Below are 18085 nucleotides of genomic sequence, written 5' to 3'. Positions count from 1 at the left end.
CTGTTATATGTACTGGAAATTGGGACACTCTTGTCTTTGCAGTGTACACACTCTCCGTACATACAGCTCTTGTTGGAAGAGTTGCAGCACACCTTCTCTACCAAGTTTTCAAGATTGTTAGTCTCAATAAGTTTTAGCTGATTGAGCTTCTCAGCCACAAAGCTCAGATTTTCATGCAACTTACACATGCATGTGTCTCGTTCTGAGATTGTTGGATTAACAACCCAAAAAGGTCGAAGGTGGCAAAACAGAGAATATGAGATCTTTTCATCAGAGTTCTCTGATAAAAATCTTCTGTGAAGATTCTTTTGTGTATCCACCAGGAACCTTTTCTGCATCTTAACTTTGTTCCTTGTGAGTGTTTGTTTGGTCCCTGTTGTGATCCTACTGACTTCATCTCTTACATAGAACATCTTCACTCTGTTCTTGAATTCATCAGTGAACCTGTTGGTCTTCTTCCTTTCAAAGTTAAGACTCTCCTTATGCTGCCAACGCTTACTCGAAAAGCCAAGGGAATCCTCAGCAAATCTCTGTAACCTGTATTTTTTGACAATTCTCCCTGTTGTCACTTTTGCAATTAGTTGTCTTTCCCTTTCTTTGGTGGTCTGCTGATACTTGTTACTGATGTCTTTAATTAGTGATTGGTGATACAGCAACGTCTTCCTGATTCTGGGGTTTACGGGGCAATTTGTAGTTAGCTCATTCACCTTTGACTGTGGTGAATCGGAATGCTTCTTTAAACGTTGACACCTCTTTTTGTATTTTTCTTTCTGTTTTCTTTGTTTGTCCAGTCTTTCCTGAAGTTGTTCTATTTTCTTCTTCAGCCTGTTTCTTTCTTTTCTTACATTTTTCTTCCCTCCGCATGTTGCCTACAAACACATTCAATAAATTAGTCAATTAATGATGAGAAAAGGATATGTGATAACAGGGGAAAGAACACAATGAAAAGGATGAAAGAAATCAGGGCTCTGTAGAAGGGTAAAAATATATCAGGTTGATGGCTGCCAAAACAGCGAGCAGCAATCAACCGGATGGTTTTTCAGTCAGTAAACCTATCACATGCAACCTAAACAGCAAATAGTAGGCTACTTTTATTAACTACACTTTGAATTTTCTAACACTTTCTAACACTCAGCCTAGTCATTTTCTAAAACTCTTAACTGCTCACTGTTGCTCTACCTTGAAGATCCTGTCCGTGGATGGGGCATGATCTGGGGGATGATCTCTGGGGCATGATCTGGACTTTGTGTAGGAGTGGTTACCTTTCTCAGTGCTTCTCTCCTCTCCTTGCTTCTTTTGTAAGCTGCTCTCCACTTTCTACGCTTCAGCCGCTGTTGGCTTTTACTTAACTCACTGATACCTTTCTTTTTTCCTGTCTCTACATTTTTTCTCCATCTCTGGCATTCATTTTGTAGATATTTCTCCCTTTTTTCAGGATCAGCGTTTAGCCGTGCACGATACTGCCTCTGCCTTTCTGCCGCTGTTGTCGGTGCCATCACAGACTCATAGATGTCTGTAGATGTTTAATTTGATATTATTAAATCAAACATTCTTTCAGAGCAATTTACTTAACACTGAGATATGAAAATATAGGCAGTAATATAATAATTCATTTAAATTACTGGATAACTTAAGAACCAAAGTGTTAAAAACACAACCCCATCACAATCTCACAACCCCGTTATGATCAAAGAAGTAACGGGGTTGAGTGTGACGGGTTGTGATTTTTGCTCAAAATGGCCACTGCTCTACATGTAGTGAATAAAAGGAGAGCACATGGCATGCATGATATTAAGGAATTGTGTATATTGTTGAAATAACAAAGATAAGTTTCACAAGTAATAGTTTTCTATCTTTATTTGATGTAACGGGGCTGAGTCGTTGAGCTTGACAACCACAATATCACAATATATAAATAAGTTGTAAGTATAAAAGAAGGTGGTAACTTGCCTGTGTCTGCATTGAATGTTGTTCAGAAGACTTCTATGATGTCACTTCCTGTTATTGATGCCACATAAGGATCAGTCCATTCTTTTTATGGGAGGAGAATGATGTGCATGAACGGGGTTGAGGGGTTACTGAGGTACGGGACTAAATAATGTGATTTTAATGAAAAATCATGAACTTACTTTAAAAAAAACATTAACAGCAAAAAAGCACAGATAGATATTTATGGGAATGGCAATATGTATGGACTTTATTCTAATTTTATTGTTCATATCCCAAGTACACTTTCATAGAAGGCCATGAGGGACATGACAAAATAGGTGGTGTCAACTGAAAAAAGAAGATAATTTCTAATATAAAGATAAAATGTATGTCATGTTTTCAAACTTTATTAAAGGAGACATTTCAATTGATACAAAAAACTTTTTAAAATAGATTTTGGTGACCCAATAGATAAAATACACTTAAAAAGGTCAGAGGGACTCAAATCATACCGGTTTCGTGGAATGACTCATTTGTAAAACGGTCAGCCAGCTGATGTTTCTCAGACAAGAGAAACTCTGCAACCTCCCTCCGCAACTCATACACGCGGTTCAAAACTGCCCCCCGTGAAAGCCAGCGTACGTTTGAGTGAAGCAGCAATCCATCAAAACGGGCTCCCATTTCTTTACACAGAAGAGCAAACAGTCTGTGTTTCAAGGGGCGGGATTTAATGAAGTTTACTACGTGTATTATGTCCTGAAGTACCTGATTAAGCTCATCATCCAACCGTTTAGGGACAGCCACCAGTGCTTCTCGATGGAGCATACAGTGCGTGAACGCAGCATTCGGGGCCTTCTGTTTGATGAGAGCCGTCACCCCACTGTTCTTCCCAGTCATATCCGCGGCCCCGTCAGAACACACACCCACGCAACGAGACTAGTCAAGTCCATTTGAATTCATATATTCGTCCAACACTTGAAAAATCTCTTTCCCAGTAGTTCCACTTTCAAGTGCCTTACAAAATAAAATTTCCTCAACGAACATTTCTTGGGAAATGAATCTGATGTACACAAGCAACTCGGCGGCGTTAGCCACATCCGTACTCTCATCTAGCTGCAGTGCAAAATATTCGCTAGCTCTCACCTGGTCCAACAGTTGAGCAGACACATCCTCAGCCATGTCTCCAATACATCTGCTCACAGTGTTATCAGAGAGTGGTACAGCGTCAATTTTCTTGGCAGCATCCTCACCCAGTAGCTCTTTAACAATGTCTTTGGTAGCTGGTAGTATCAAATCCTCCCCAATTGTGTGAGAATTTTTAGCTCGCGCAATGTGAAAGGAAGCCAAAAACGATGCCCTCAATGCTCTCTCAGGGACAGTAGATTGCCACGGCTCGTCAGGTTTTTTCCTTTTTAAAAATCTATCCATTTTGATAGAGCTAGCCAGCTAAATAAATAAATAGCTGAATAGCTGAGCACTGGCGGTTGTTACCAAGGTTACACAGACAGATTACGTGTGGTGTACCAGCCAATCAGAAAGATTAGCATTAAAAGTTTAATGTTTAGATACGCGACAAATTATTATAATGCTATTTCATAACAATACTCATAATAATATCAATATTTTTATATATATTTTTTATATTTTAAAAATATGTATAAAATGTATAAAAAAAAAAAAAAAAACTTTTTTTTCCTTCCAACTTGCTGCGGCACCCCTGGGGCCCCCAAGGGTGCCGCGGCCCCCACTTTGAAAACCACTGATCTAGGAAATACCTGAAAATATTTATTTAAATTTTTTTTTTTTTTCACATTATAGTTTAGGTTTATAAAACTAACTTAAATAGGAAAAGGGATTTGAGAATTGACTTGGACTCCTCAATGACTTGACTTGTATTTCTGTCTTATGTCTCTCATTAAAATGTCATTGGCACTTTGTTAGGACAATTTAGCACAATTATTAAAACAATAGTTAACATGCACTAGCCTACCTATGAAAAATGTATCACATAGTAACACATTTATTTACTTTCAAAGATGTAAACCTTACAATCATCAATTCCGTTGTTTGTCTTAATTTAGAGGACATCCAGATTTCGCAGAATGAGACTTCACCAAAATTAAGATTTGAAGGAACAAGCTCCCGTTACTGAACGCATTCTGAACATTCTGACTGCTGAGGTGGAAGAACTGAGGAGCCTGCAGGAGCAGATAAATTTTATGCAAATAAAACTGATCTGAATTTCTCCAAGTCATATTCCATAATCTTTCTGCCTCTCCAGAACACGTCACTGCACAATCAAAAGAAAAAGCCGGAGAGTAATCTTTCCATGTTGTCTAGCGAGGTGGATGATGTGCAGGAGAGCCGAAATGCAGAAGAGAAAGACAAAAATGTCATCACTGATGTGGGTAGCTTGCTAAATTTCTCTCCAAGAGGTGAAGCAAGTGTTTTGTATTGTACAGGAAATTAAAACTGATGCTTGGAACATAAAGGCTGCCATAATGGCAGAAGAGCTCAAGAAGGAACAAGATGCCAGCGCTCATCTGGAATGCACAAAGAAGAACATGGAGCAGACCATCAAAGACCTGCAGATACGTTTGGATGAGGCTGAGGAAGTTGCTCTAAAAGGGGGCAAGAAGCAAATCCAAAAACTGGAAAGCAAGGTGACAAGGATACAAACGTGATGATTTTTTTCAACTGCATCCATATAATACACCAAATTTTTGGTTCTACATTTGAATATGGAGGGGGCTTAGATACATTTAATAGGCTTAAAAGGCTTTTGACTAATAATGCTTCTTCATTTGAATTTTGTTGTTTTCATCAAGGAGAGAGACCTGAAGAATGAGCTGGAGTTCGTGCAGAAAAAAAGCAAAGAGTTCCAGAAGATATGAGACTAGAATCAAGGAGCTCACCTACAAGGTACAAACTCCCTTTCTGAATTCTAAGATCCACACATTAATTTAGATTATCTGTGGCAATGGTGCATGAGATGCACTATTCTCTAAAAGTGAAGCATATGGCACCACCTGCTGTCTCTGCAGACTGCGGAGGACAGGAAGAACATGGCACAGCTCCAGGAGCTTATAGACAAGCTACAGGTGAAAGTGAAGATCTACAAGTGGCAAACAGGGGAGGTGGTGAGTCTTAAGATGAACATTAATGCCATATATTTAAATGACATACGTCCACTATAAGGTATGAAATAGCACCACTGATGAATCTGCTGATTGTAGGAGGAACAAGTCAATATCAACCTGACCAAGTACAAGATCCAGCATGAGCTTGATGATGCTGAGGAACGAGCCGAGATAGCAAAGTCTCAAGTGAATAAGCTGCGTACCAGCACCAGAGACACGGGCAGCAAGGCTAATGCTAAGGCATGTAGCTCATTCTAAGCCTTGAATATTGGAGATCAGAACTACTTTAACAACATTCTAATTTGTTCAGTTCCACTAAACTGTTTAGTTATTAATCCGCTTTGTTTTCACTCATTTCAGCTTGCAGAGTGAAGAGGATGGCTCTCTCGTTGCATGTGTGTTTGTGTGAATTTTTTAATAAATCCTAAGGCAAAAGTTCTGACTTAAAAATAGGTCTCCACTGCACACATGCTTGAAATGCTGAGTTCTAGATGGTTTTTGTTTTTAGGAAAATAAGGTGTTTTTCATAAAGGCACAGTATTTAAAGTTAATGACTAATGTCGCATGTTAAGCAAACATGTTTACATTTACATTTACATGTATGCATTTGGCAGACGCTTTTATCCAAAGCGACTTACAGAGCCCTTATTACAGGGACAATCCCCCCGGAGCAACCTGGAGTTAAGTGCCTTGCTCAAGGACACAATGGTGGTAGCTGTGGGGCTCGAACCAGCATCCTTCTGATTACCAGATTACCAGTTATGTGCTTAGACCACTACACCACCACCACAGGAGAGTGGTGTAGTGAATACTTGACAAGAAACGTTTTCAACATTATTGTGGAAATGAATGGAAATACATGGAAATACAGAAATGATCAAATAAAAAGCAATAGAAAATTCTAAAATATATTCGGTTTGAATTTAAATGTGATAAACAAATAAAACTGCTCAATTGAGGGAATTTACATGCACACCAATACACTGATAAATACCTAAAATCAGCTCAAAAATGCAAGAAAAGCATGTTTATGAGATCTGAATTTATCAGATTAGTCTCAACTTTTGACATCAAAACGTTAACGATTATGCGCACAACAGATGCGTGCAATGTGAAATCATGGTAATCGTTTATGCTTAAAGGAATATTCTGGGTTCAATATAAGTGAAGCTTAATCGACAGCATTTGTGGCATGATATTGATTACAACCAAAATACATTTTGACAAGCCCCTCCTTTTCTTTAAAAAAAAAAAAGGCAAAAAATCTGGGTTACAGTGAGGCACTTTAATTAAAATGGAAGTGAATGGGGGCCAATTTTTTTTTTACATTAAAACACTTTTTCAAAAGTACCACCACAAGACAAAGGATATGCGTGTGTACATGATTTGTGAAATAAAATCACTTACTAAACTTTTGTTTAAATTTGTAGCCAATTTACAACTTTGTTGCCATGACGATGTTGTCAACAAACTCTAACTTGACAGTAAATGTGACCATTTAAACAACTTTACAGCTCAAATAATACACAAGTTTTAACAGAACAATTAATGTGTTTTTATAAAATTATAAGCTTCACATTTCTGCCTTTAAACCCTCCAAATATTATCCATTCACTTCCATTGTAAGTGCCTCACTGTAAGCTCCATTTTTATTTTGAAAGAAAAGGAGGGACGAGTCGAAATTCATTTTTGTGGTATCAGTATGACACAAATGCTGTCCATTGAGCTGAACTTGTATTGAACCCAGTATATTCCTTAAATCTTGATACATTTTCATTTCACCAGAATTATTTTTTTAATTAAAAGTTGAACATGTTCACATTATTTAATGCATTATGAACTAGAATTAACAATGAACAACAGTATTTATATAAACTACCATTAACCAAGCTTTACATACATTTATATAAATGCTGTAAAAATAAATAGTTCATTGTTAGCTCATAATACCGAACTAATGTTTACAATTGGAACCTTATTGTTAAGTGTTAACAAAAAATATGAACCATCGATGATGCCATTATAATACGTAAACACTATAAAATCTGTGAAATCAGGTTTATTTAAAGCAAGTTTTCTGGTTTTGACATGACTATCACTTTTCCTTGTTTTGTTTTAATTAACCCCATCAAGACAGAGCTACATAAGAACATGTCAATATTTAAAACTAATTCATCCCATGTGAGACACGAACCAAGAGCTGTAGATAAACAAATAAGCGACATTGATATCCTATGTATGTTTATGCAGCAATCATTCACGTCACACTAACATTGTCACTCATCAGAAAATGTACATTCACACCACGGCTGATAATATAGGACAAATTATACACATTCTGAAATTGCTGGGGTCAAAAGAAGTGCACAAAAAATGTGTAAATGGTAGCATTCAAACACCTTAATATGAATTGTAAGAAATTGTTTTGCCAATGCAGAGCACCATGACACAGTACTGATATCTGGAGAACATAAGAGAACCCGCGAACATTCAGGGGTAAAAGCCAAGCAATTCTTGTGAAACATATACTGTCATGTATACACAAGAACTTTTGCATACAAAGTGAAAATTGGTGCAGAGAAAACCACAGCATGGAAAAGCATGCTTAACTGTAAGAGTGGGCTAGAAAATGAAACGAGGTAGTTGATTGGACGTTTCTAGATTAGCGCTTCTAGTCTAGCTCAGCTAACGTATCCAACACATAGCGAACGCAGCGGAGCAGCACCTTTGCAGGTTCCCGGTCACCAAGGAGGCGCGTGTTTGAGTGCAACAAAGATTGTCGACGGCCGAGGCCTGTTAAGTTAGAGGATGGTTATTTAGATTGCGACAAAAACAACAGATGGCAGAAAGGAGATGAAAGCTAGCTAGATATTTATGTCCATGGTGTGAGTGAACCTGCATAGTTTATTTTTGTTAAACCCCTTCAGTGCTCACAAGATATAAAGTGTTGACAGAAATTAACAATGGGATTATACCTACTATTAAAAACTCATTTATACCAAAAATTAAAACAATAACTGAAAATGTAATTTTTTTTTGCATGTAATTGATAAAAACTAAAGTATAGACACACTGGATGGTATTAAAGAAACAGGGTTTACAATGTCATTATGTGAGCAAATTTACATGAAAAACAGAAAATAAATAAGACTTTTCGAAATTCTTCTTTGCCCTCCATCATCTATTCTATACAAAGATTTTGACGCAGCTGGGGAGCTGTTCACCCCATTCCTGATCCTTCCACACATCCTCTTTTGACGTTTTCATCCTAAATAAAGAGCATCTCTTTTTACATTGAAGGCTGACTTGAGTTCATTGATACTCAGACAATCAGAATCAGTTCTTTTTGATCCAAGACACATCCCATGCTGAAACAGATTTTCTGCATTATATACCTAGATATTTTCTTTGTATATTTCTGTATAGAAATTGCACCGAAAGAACAACACCAAAATACGAGACAGTTTCAGTTCAGATGTTCAGCTTTAGCTGTCCGGGAACTGCGTTCCCATCAATAAATGACAAGATGGGCGATCCTCTGCGGGACATCCTTTGCACCCTGTAACCTGGAGATGAAGTGGAACATGGGCACAGAGTAGAGAATGGATGGGTCATTGAGCCATTGCATGAAGTCGGATGAGCCGGGAGGTCTTTCTGTACGGTCTCTAGACTGAATCAGAGTGGAACGTGCAAGCCCCTCCCCCCACCCCTACAGCCCAGCCCTCTTCAGTCCCAACCCTACACCCTAAAAATGTCAATCCTCTAAAAGGTCCCTGTCTAGCTCCACGTAAGGCTCATCTATATAGCTGACAATGGCACAGGGAGAATTCCTGTCACCTCCAAGCAGTACAGAAACAGTCTCCTTCCAGAAACTGAAGGGAATACAGGAGCTCTAAAAGGAAAAGAAAGCACAAACAGATGACTATTATCCTGAAGGTCTTCTTCGGAGTTTGTACAAAGACTGAAACATGTCCCAAAAATTTGTATTATGCTACAAAACTAAATGTGGACTTCCCTTTCTAAATGAAGGAATGTTCTGGACTAAATTTAAGTTAAAATATTCCAGGTTCATTACAAGTTATCGTAATCAACAGCACTTGTGGCATTATGTAGATTACCACATAAAATAATGTTGACTCGTACCCCCCTTTTCTTAAAAAATGTATTAAATGAATAAAAATTAAGGTTACATAGAGGCACTCACAATGGAAGTGAAACGGGTCAAATTTTCGAGTGTTTAAAAAGGCAGAAATGTGAAGCTTTTAATTTTATAAAAGCACTTACATTTAAGGAAAATATATCATCATGTACTCGCCGTCCTGTCATTCCAGATGTGTTTGATTTTCTTTCTTCTGCAAAACTCAAGATTTTTAGAAGAACATCTCAGCTTTGTAGATCCATTTAATGAAAGTAAATGATGGCCAAAACTTTGAAACTCAAAGCACATCAAGGTAGCACAAAAGTAATCCATACAGTTTCAGTGGTTAAACCGGTCTTCAGTAGTGATATGATGGGTGTGGGTGACAAACAAATATTTAGGTCCTTTTTTGCCCCTATAGAAAGTCTACTTTCACTTCAACATCATTTTTGTTTTGTTTTTGGCAATGCGCATTCTTAGTGTATATCACCACCTACCGGGCAGGGTGGAGAATTTATAGTACAAAAAAAGTTAAATTGTGATATTTTCTCACCCACACCTATAATATCGCTTTTGAAGATATAGACTTAACCACTAATCATCCGAGTTGCTTATGCTGCCTTTATGAGCTTTTAGAAGCTTCAAATTTTGGCCAATGACTTGCATTGTATGGACCTACAGAGCAGAGATTTTCTTCTAAAAATCTTAATTTGAGTTTTGCAGAAGAAAGTCATACCCATCTGGGATGGCATGAGGGTGAGTAAATTATGAGAGAATTTTCATTTTTAGGTGAACTATTCTTTTAACTCTTATAAAACCCATGTATAATTAGTTCATTATGAATCATAATTTTAGTGTTTAAAAGGAATGGTTCACCCAATAATGAAAATTCTCATTATTTACTCACCCTCATGCCATCCCAGATGTATATGACTTTCTTTCATCTGCTGAACTCAAATTAAGATATTTAGAATAATTTTTCAGCTCTTTTGGTCCATACAATGCATGTGAATGACTACCAAAATTTTGAAGCTCAAAGAAATCACCCAAGTCAGCATAAAACTAATCCATATGACTTCATTGGTTAAATCAATGTCTTCACAAGCGATATGACAGGTGTGGCTGAGAAACTTTCACTTTATTCTTCTTGTGTTTTTGGTGATTCACATTCTATATGCATATCACCCCCTACTGGACAGGGAGAAGAATTTCTAGCAAAAAAAGACTTAAATATTGATCTGTTTCTCACCCACACCTATCATATCATTTTTGAAGATATGGATTAAAACACTGGAGTCGTATGAATTACTTTTATGCTGCCTTTGTGCTTTTTGAGCATCAACATTATGGCACCCATTCACTTGCATTGTATGGACCTACAGAGCTGAAATATTCTTCTACAAATCATAATTTGTGTTCTGCAGAAGAAAGACAGATACAGGTCTGGAATGGCATGAGGATGAGTAAATGATGAGAGAATAACATTTTTTTGGGTGACCTTTCCCTTTAAGGGTACATGGGGAAACGTTGTAATGGCAACAAAGTTATAAAACTTAACAGAACTTTAAACAGAATAGGTTAGCAAATGATTTTAGCACACTAAAATAGTTGTTTATGTATTGTGGCAATACTTTCAAAGCAATGAGTATTTTAACATTTACGGATAGGTCCTCATTGATTTCATTGTAAGTGCCTCACTGTAACCTTGATTTTTGCTTTTCTTTAAAGAAAAGTTGGGAAGAGTCTAAATTAATTTCTATGGTCATCAACATTATGCCACAAATGCTGTCGATTTAGCTTAATGTTGATTACCATAAAAAAAATATATATATATATATATATATATATATATATATATATATATATATATATATATATATATATATATATATATATATATTATTTCGACTTGTGCCCCGTTTTAGTTTTAGAAGCAATTTTGTGTACAACTTTATGCATCAACAACCCAATATCTTTATAAATACTATGCTAAAATACAAATCAATGCAACTTACATTCTCTAGGCAGGTGCTGTCCTTGTCCTTGTTGAGGTAGTGGTGCTGCCAGAAGCGCAGCAAGTTGTGGAAGTTGTTGAGCAGACAGCCGGGATATTTCTCTGTGTATTCCTTCTCCCGCAGAGCGTTCAGGTAGAACGGAAGCTTCCCTCTCCTCCTGGCCAACATCAGAATCACTAGGCTGGTGTTAAGACAACTCACATTTTCCTGGGAGAGTGGCCAGGAAAGATTAAAGCAGAAATATTAATTATGGTGTGCTCAGGAACAATCCAAATGAGACGATATTAAACGTGAAGTCCAAACAATGCTGGAGTTACCTGTGTGAGGGTCTGCACATTAATGATGTTAACAAGCCTGAAAAGGAAGGACAGCCTGTTCTCCACTCGAGCCATGTAAGACAGGAGACAGCACTCGGAGAGAACTTCAACCACTGCAGAGGCACAAACACACAGACCCCATTTACTCAACAGGCTCTCATGACACATTAGAATACAGCCCAAATCACAGCCGATCAGTATCCAACACATTAAGATGTAGGGTTGGCAAAAAGTAATGCTCTGTCATCATGCAACCAAAGGTTGGCAATATTTAAACTTTAGCAGCAACACTCGGTATCTGTTGAGAATGAGAATTTCTGAGTGGGTCTATTTTCACAAATGCAATTCACTGTATTCTCACTTGATTTCCACACCTGTAAAACATGTAGATGCTCTTAGATTTTAATGCAATCTTATGTGTAATGCACTGGACAGAATACCCATCTGATAAAGCAATTTAAAACGTCTGTAAAAGAGATGAGATTGCTGATCGAATATTAAGATACCTGGGGAAACATTTTCTGACAAACTTTCATCAGACTTTGTGTTTAAGAGACCGTAAACATGTATTTTTCTAAGAGTACGGTGACTAAATTTACCTTTCACATCTTCTGTCTGGCTCTCAAAGCGATCCAGAGAGAGGACGATACAGCGGACGAGCATGTTGGAGTCCACCAGAGAGCTGTTGATCTGCGTGAGGAACACCTGGAACTGCAGAATACATGTTCCTTTACCAACCAAAGTTGCATAGCATAGTCTCAACATAAGAGCTCGTTTAAAGGGATAGGAATTTACTCACTCTCATGTCATCCCAGACATGTATGACTTTCTTTTTTCTGCAGAACACAAACAAAGATCTTTAGAAGAATATCTCAGATCTGAAGGTCTAAAAAATGCAAGTGAATGGTGATCAAACCTTTGAAGATCTAAAAAGCACACAAAGGCAGCATAAAAGTAACCCATACGATTCCAATGGTTTAATCCATGTGTTCAGAAGCGATCCAATCGGTTTTGGCTGAGAACAGACCAAAATATATCTCCTTTTTTACTCTAAATCTTGACATCAGCAGTCTCCTTGTTGATAATGATTTCAAGCTCAATTACACTTTCTAGTGCCATCTATTGCTCAGTACATGTATCAAGCACTAGGAAGTGTAACTCTGCTTGATATCATGATCCCGCCTGCAGACTGCAATGGCAAGTTGTACAGTGAAAAAGGAGTTGCATTTTGGTCCATTTTCACCCAAAACCGATTGTATCGCTTCAGAGGACATTGATTAAACCACTGGAGCCGTATGGATTACATTTATGCTGCCTTTATGTGCTTTTTGGAGTTTAAAAGATTTGGTTACCATCCCCTTGCATTGAATGGACAGCCAGAGTGGAGATATTTGCTATAAAAATCTTAATTTGGTTACTGCAGAAGAAAGAAAGTTATACATATTTAGAATGGTGTGATTCCAGGCATGATCATTGAAATTTCTGGGTAAACTATTGTTTTAAGAAGTGCATTTGTTAATACAGTTTCTGTAGAATAAACATTTTGGGGTGCATGCTTTGTCGCTAGATGTACCTTTTCCTCTGTGCTGACATATTTGTTGAACCTCTTAAAAGCTTCAATGTTGAACTTCATAAGCTCTCCAAGCAGGTCGAAATAGCTCTGCAGGACATCTCTGGACTTGCAGCCACTGTCAATGATGCAAAAGAGGATGTGCTGCAATGACAAATCCACAATTAGACCAATTTTCAACTCAAAATGTACCAAATATTTTTTTTTTTAATATGCCACTGCCATTGCCTGTATAGACACATTTCATTTGAATATTATTAGGTAATCTGACTGTTAAATTTAAGTGTGATAAAACTGCTTACTAACCTTATCTATGCAAAGTCCTTATCTATATCCAATATTGTAACAACATTGTTCTCATGTCCTTAGTATTTAAAGACTCCACAACTATTCAAGTAAAAACATTGTTTTTTGGCAGGTCTGCATTAATGTCTTTACCTCGAGCAAACCTCTCTTCAGCAAAAACATCTGGTCTGCATATGACGTGGCCCCTCTGAGGAAGCTCTCAACAGCTCTTGCCTGCCAGAACCTTTAGAGAGAAAATACATATCACCATGACCCATGTGGCATTTCAACACACAACATTTTCTTTAGCCAAATCAGACATTCCAAAACATTAAGGATGGATATGAATGCTACAAAACTTAGTGAGGCAGCATTTTAAAGGGACAGCTCCCCTAAAAATTAAAATACGGTCATCATTTACTTACACTCAAGCTGCAAAAAAACTCATATGACTTACCCATACAGTGCATCCAGAAAGTATTCACAGAGCTTTACTTGTTCCACATTTTGTTATGTTACAGCCTTATTCCAAAATTGATTAAATTCATGATTTTCCTCAAATTTCTACAAACAAGACCCCATAATGACAACGCGAAAGAAGTTTGTTTGAAATCTTTGCAAATTTATATATATAAAAAAAATAATAATAATAATAATTCACATATACATAAGTATTCACAGCCTTTGCTCAATACTTTGTTGAAGCACATTTGGCACCAATTATAGCCTCAAAGTCTTTTTGTGTATGATGCTACAAGCTTGCACACATATTTTTGGGCAGTTTCTCCGATTCTTCTTTGCAGGACCTCTCAAGCTCAATCAGGTTGGATGGGGAGCATCGGTGCACAGCCATTTTCAGATCTCTCCAGAGCTGTTCAATCGGGTTCAAGTCTGGGCTCTGGCTGGGACACTCAAGGACATTCACAGAGTTGTCCCGTAGCCCACTCCTTTGTTATCTTGGCTGTGTGCTTAGGGAACAGGTTTTCATCAAGGATGTCTCTGTACATTGCTGCATTCATCTTTCCCTCGATCCTGACTAGTCTCCAAATTCCTGCCGCTGAAAAACATTCCCACAGCATGATGCTGCCACCACCATGCTTCACTGTAGGGATGTATTGGCCAGGTGATGAGGTTTCCTCCAGACATGATGCTTGCCATTCAGGCCAAAGAGATCAATCTTTGTTTTATCAGACCAGAGAATTTTGTTTCTCATGGTCTGAGAGTCCTTCAGGTGCCTTTTGGCAAACTCCAGGCAGGCTGTCATGTTCCTTTTACTGAGGAGTGGCTTCCGTCTGGCCACTCTACCATACAGGCCTGATTGGTGGAGTGCTGCAGAGATCATAGTTCTTCTGGAAGGTTCTCCTCTCTCCACAGAGAAATGCTGGAGCCCTGTCAGAGTGACCATCGGGTTCTTGGTCACCTCCATGACAAAGGCACTTCTCCTCCGATCGCTCAGTTTGGCCGGGCGGCCAGCTCTAGGAAGAGTCCCGGTGGTTCTAAACTACTTCTATTTACGGATGGAGCCCACTGTGCTCATTGGGACCTTCAACACTGCAGACATTTTTCTGTACCCTTCCCCACGTCTGTGCCTCGATACAATCCTGTCTCGGAGGTCTACAGACAATTCCTTGGACTTCATGGCTTGGTTTGTGCTCTGACATGCACTGTTAACTGTGAAACCTTATATAGACAGGTGTGTGCCTTTCCAAATCATGTCCAATCAACTGAATTTACCACAGGTGGACTCCAATCATGTTGTAGAAACATCTCAAGGATGATCAGTGGAAACAGGATGCACCTGAGCTCAATTTTGAGTGTCATGGCAAAGGCTGTGAATACTTATGTACATGTGACTTTTTGTTTTTTTATAAATTTGTAAAGATTTCAAACAAACTTCTTTCAAGTTGTCATTATGGGGTATTGTTTGTACAATTTTGAGGAAAAATAATGAAAAAGTGCAGCGCTGTAAATACTTTCTGGATGCACTGTATGATTCGAGTCGCCACCATTCACTGTCATTACATGTTTCTTCCATTTAATGAAAGTGAATAGTGACTGAGGCTAACATTAAACATTTGCACAAAGGCAACTTTATTATGCTGCCAAGATACCTTGCTTTAGAAAAATTGTAAGGTATGACGGCATGCAAGTTTCAGAAAGAAAGCAATTCCATAATGCATTGCATAAGCTAAAAAAACAAAACAAAAAAAAACAACAAAAACAAGATGGTAAACAAAGTCAAAGAAATGTTGATTAAAATCTCGATGACTGTTTTACCCAAAATGTGTGCTGTGTTTTGTGATGCTTAAGTATCACATTGTTATCTTAAAATCCTAAACTCTTAATGAAATCAACCGCATATAGTAAATATACATATATATATCAGTACATGTATAATGATATGAAATGGCACTGTTTGAAATACTTTGTATAATTTACAATAATAACATTGAGTTTACATTCATTTGTGTAACAAGCGCTAAAATGGTACTGCCACTTTAAGAGTTCAACATGCATCTCACAGACTCACAGAGTGTTCAGGTTTATCAGGTTCTTTTTAGAATAAAATCTCAGCTCTGAATGTCTATTCAATGCAAGAGAATGATGGCCAGAACTTTGAATCTCCAAAAATAACAAGGGCATCATAAAAACAACTCTGTTTAAATCTATATCCACTGAAGCGCTATGATAGATGTAGGTGAGACACATTTGACCAGCCCCAACCAGATGGTGGGGATATGCATGAAGAATGTGAACTGTCAAACAATAGAAGAATGTAAAAGTGTAAGTGGAGATTAATGGTAAAAAAAAGGATTTAAATATTGTTCTACACCTATCATATTGCTACTGAAGATATAGATTTAACCACTGGAGATTCAACCAATGATTATTTTGATAATCGATTAATCTAACGATTATTTGATGATTATTGCAACAATTATTCATTAGCTCTTAACCGATTATTCAGCTTGACTTAAAGGTTGTATTAAATGTGCTTACTAACAAAAGGACAAAATCATCTTTTATAAATACCTCTAAATGACATTCACTGAATTAAAGGAAAAAGTTTAATCCAGTAAAGAAATTCAATGCCAAAAATTATATTGTTATCAAGTGTTTGTCTTGTTTTCCATTTAAAATAGCCTAAAAATCTTTAAAACAAGATGCATTTACTTGAGAAGCAACATATAAGATATTTATAAGAGAATGTATAAGAGAATGTATTTTAAATAAAAGTGTATTTTTTCACTTGGTTATAAATCTGCGAGTGAAGTAAAGACAAAATATACTTACATTCAAGATGTATTCTCTAAAAGCAAGTCTAAATATCTTATATAATGCTTCTCAGGTGAATTAAATTTTTTAAAGGATTTTTAGATAATCTAGCTGCATTAAGCATGCGTGCTCGAGGGATGACCGTCCCAGCGACAGAGTGAACATCAGCCGGGTGCAGTTTCAATCTCTCCCCCTTAGATCGGGATATTCGTGCAACTCACAGGAGAGATGCTGACCGCACAGAGAAATGACAGAGTTTGTAGATATTTACATGATCTGCTTCCATATTATTTAAACTTCAGTAAAGCTATAATGCATTAAATATAACTGCATTTAAGATGCAACGCCGGGATGTTTCCTTTAAAGAGCTCCGGCTCCGCTTATTCCATGAGAGTACTTTTGTATTTCCTTACTTGGTATTTTTGTATAATTCCCTCATACTCTGCGATCGACATCATCTGAAGATTGTTGGAAAGTTTGCAGTGCGTCTGTGAACTGTGCAATTCTTCTTCTCTTCAGTCAGGCGAGAGATGCGGTGCTGCGCTCGTGTGTCATCATTACAGTTTAATGTGATCTCATGTTACATTAAATGATATCAAATGAGTATTTGAAAATAGAAATTGAACAATTTCTTATTGTTGACGTTGTCGATAACGTCGACTAATTGTTTCAGCCCTAGTTCTGGCCATCATTCACTTGCATTGAATGGACCAACAGAGTGGAGATATTCTTAAAAAAAATCTTCATTTGTGTTCTGCAGAAGAAACAAAGTCATACACATCTGGGATGACATGAGGGTGAGTGAATGAGTGTGTTCATTTTTGCTGAACTATCCCTTTAAAGCTGAAGTATGTAATTTCTGCAACACTAGCGACACTAGGGCTGCAACGGTACACAAAATTCACAATTCGGTAAGTAACTTGGTTTTGGGGTCATGGTTCGGTACAGTTTCAGTACAGCTGGGAAAACAAAGAATCTTTCTTAAAATTATTGATGGGCAATAATTATTATTGTAAATGCTCATTTATACAAGACTGCACTATGCATATTTCTTAAACAAAATTACAATACAAAACTTAAGAGCCTCATATGCACATAGTTTAAAAACATTTTTTTTCAATTATAATAACTAACAAAATGAATACATTAGCAGTGCATAATATTTCTGTGTGTTTTGCCTTTCAGCTCACTACTTGTACTTATCACTACGTTTCTTTGTTTTTTCTCAGGAAAATCAGAATATCCACTTCATCAGAGGACCACCCTGAAGAAGCTATTCGACATATCAGTCATCACATACTTTATTTTTCACAAGACAAAATAGGAACTGAATCTACACAAATGATCCAGTTCAAAAGTTGGCATTCCATTGGTTCTTAATATGGTGTTGCTTTCTCTAAGATCAATGACTGTTT

The 18085-nt window shown here is 37.3% G+C and overlaps 1 protein-coding gene and 1 pseudogene across 1 annotated transcript in view; one reads left to right on the top strand and one right to left on the bottom strand.

Annotated features, from left to right (window-relative positions):
* The window catches only part of LOC127632711 (myosin-7B-like), a 28995-nt pseudogene extending 23419 nt beyond the window's left edge, over positions 1–5576 (top strand).
* Positions 5437–18085, bottom strand: part of LOC127632404 (short transient receptor potential channel 4-associated protein-like) — a 41685-nt gene continuing 29036 nt past the window's right edge. The window contains exons 14-19 of the mRNA XM_052110974.1: positions 13548–13638; positions 13113–13253; positions 12139–12250; positions 11540–11652; positions 11223–11429; positions 5437–8961 (exon numbers count right to left, since the gene is read on the bottom strand). Of these exons, the coding sequence (XP_051966934.1) occupies positions 8824–8961; positions 11223–11429; positions 11540–11652; positions 12139–12250; positions 13113–13253; positions 13548–13638 (802 nt within the window). The 3' untranslated portion in view covers positions 5437–8823. The remainder of the gene's footprint in view (positions 8962–11222; positions 11430–11539; positions 11653–12138; positions 12251–13112; positions 13254–13547; positions 13639–18085) is intronic.

This window comes from Xyrauchen texanus, chromosome 39, assembly GCF_025860055.1.
Source record: "Xyrauchen texanus isolate HMW12.3.18 chromosome 39, RBS_HiC_50CHRs, whole genome shotgun sequence".
Classification (NCBI taxonomy): Eukaryota; Metazoa; Chordata; class Actinopteri; order Cypriniformes; family Catostomidae; genus Xyrauchen; species Xyrauchen texanus.
The sequence above is the reverse complement of the archived record's forward strand: the minus strand, read 5'-3'. Positions and strand labels throughout refer to the sequence as shown.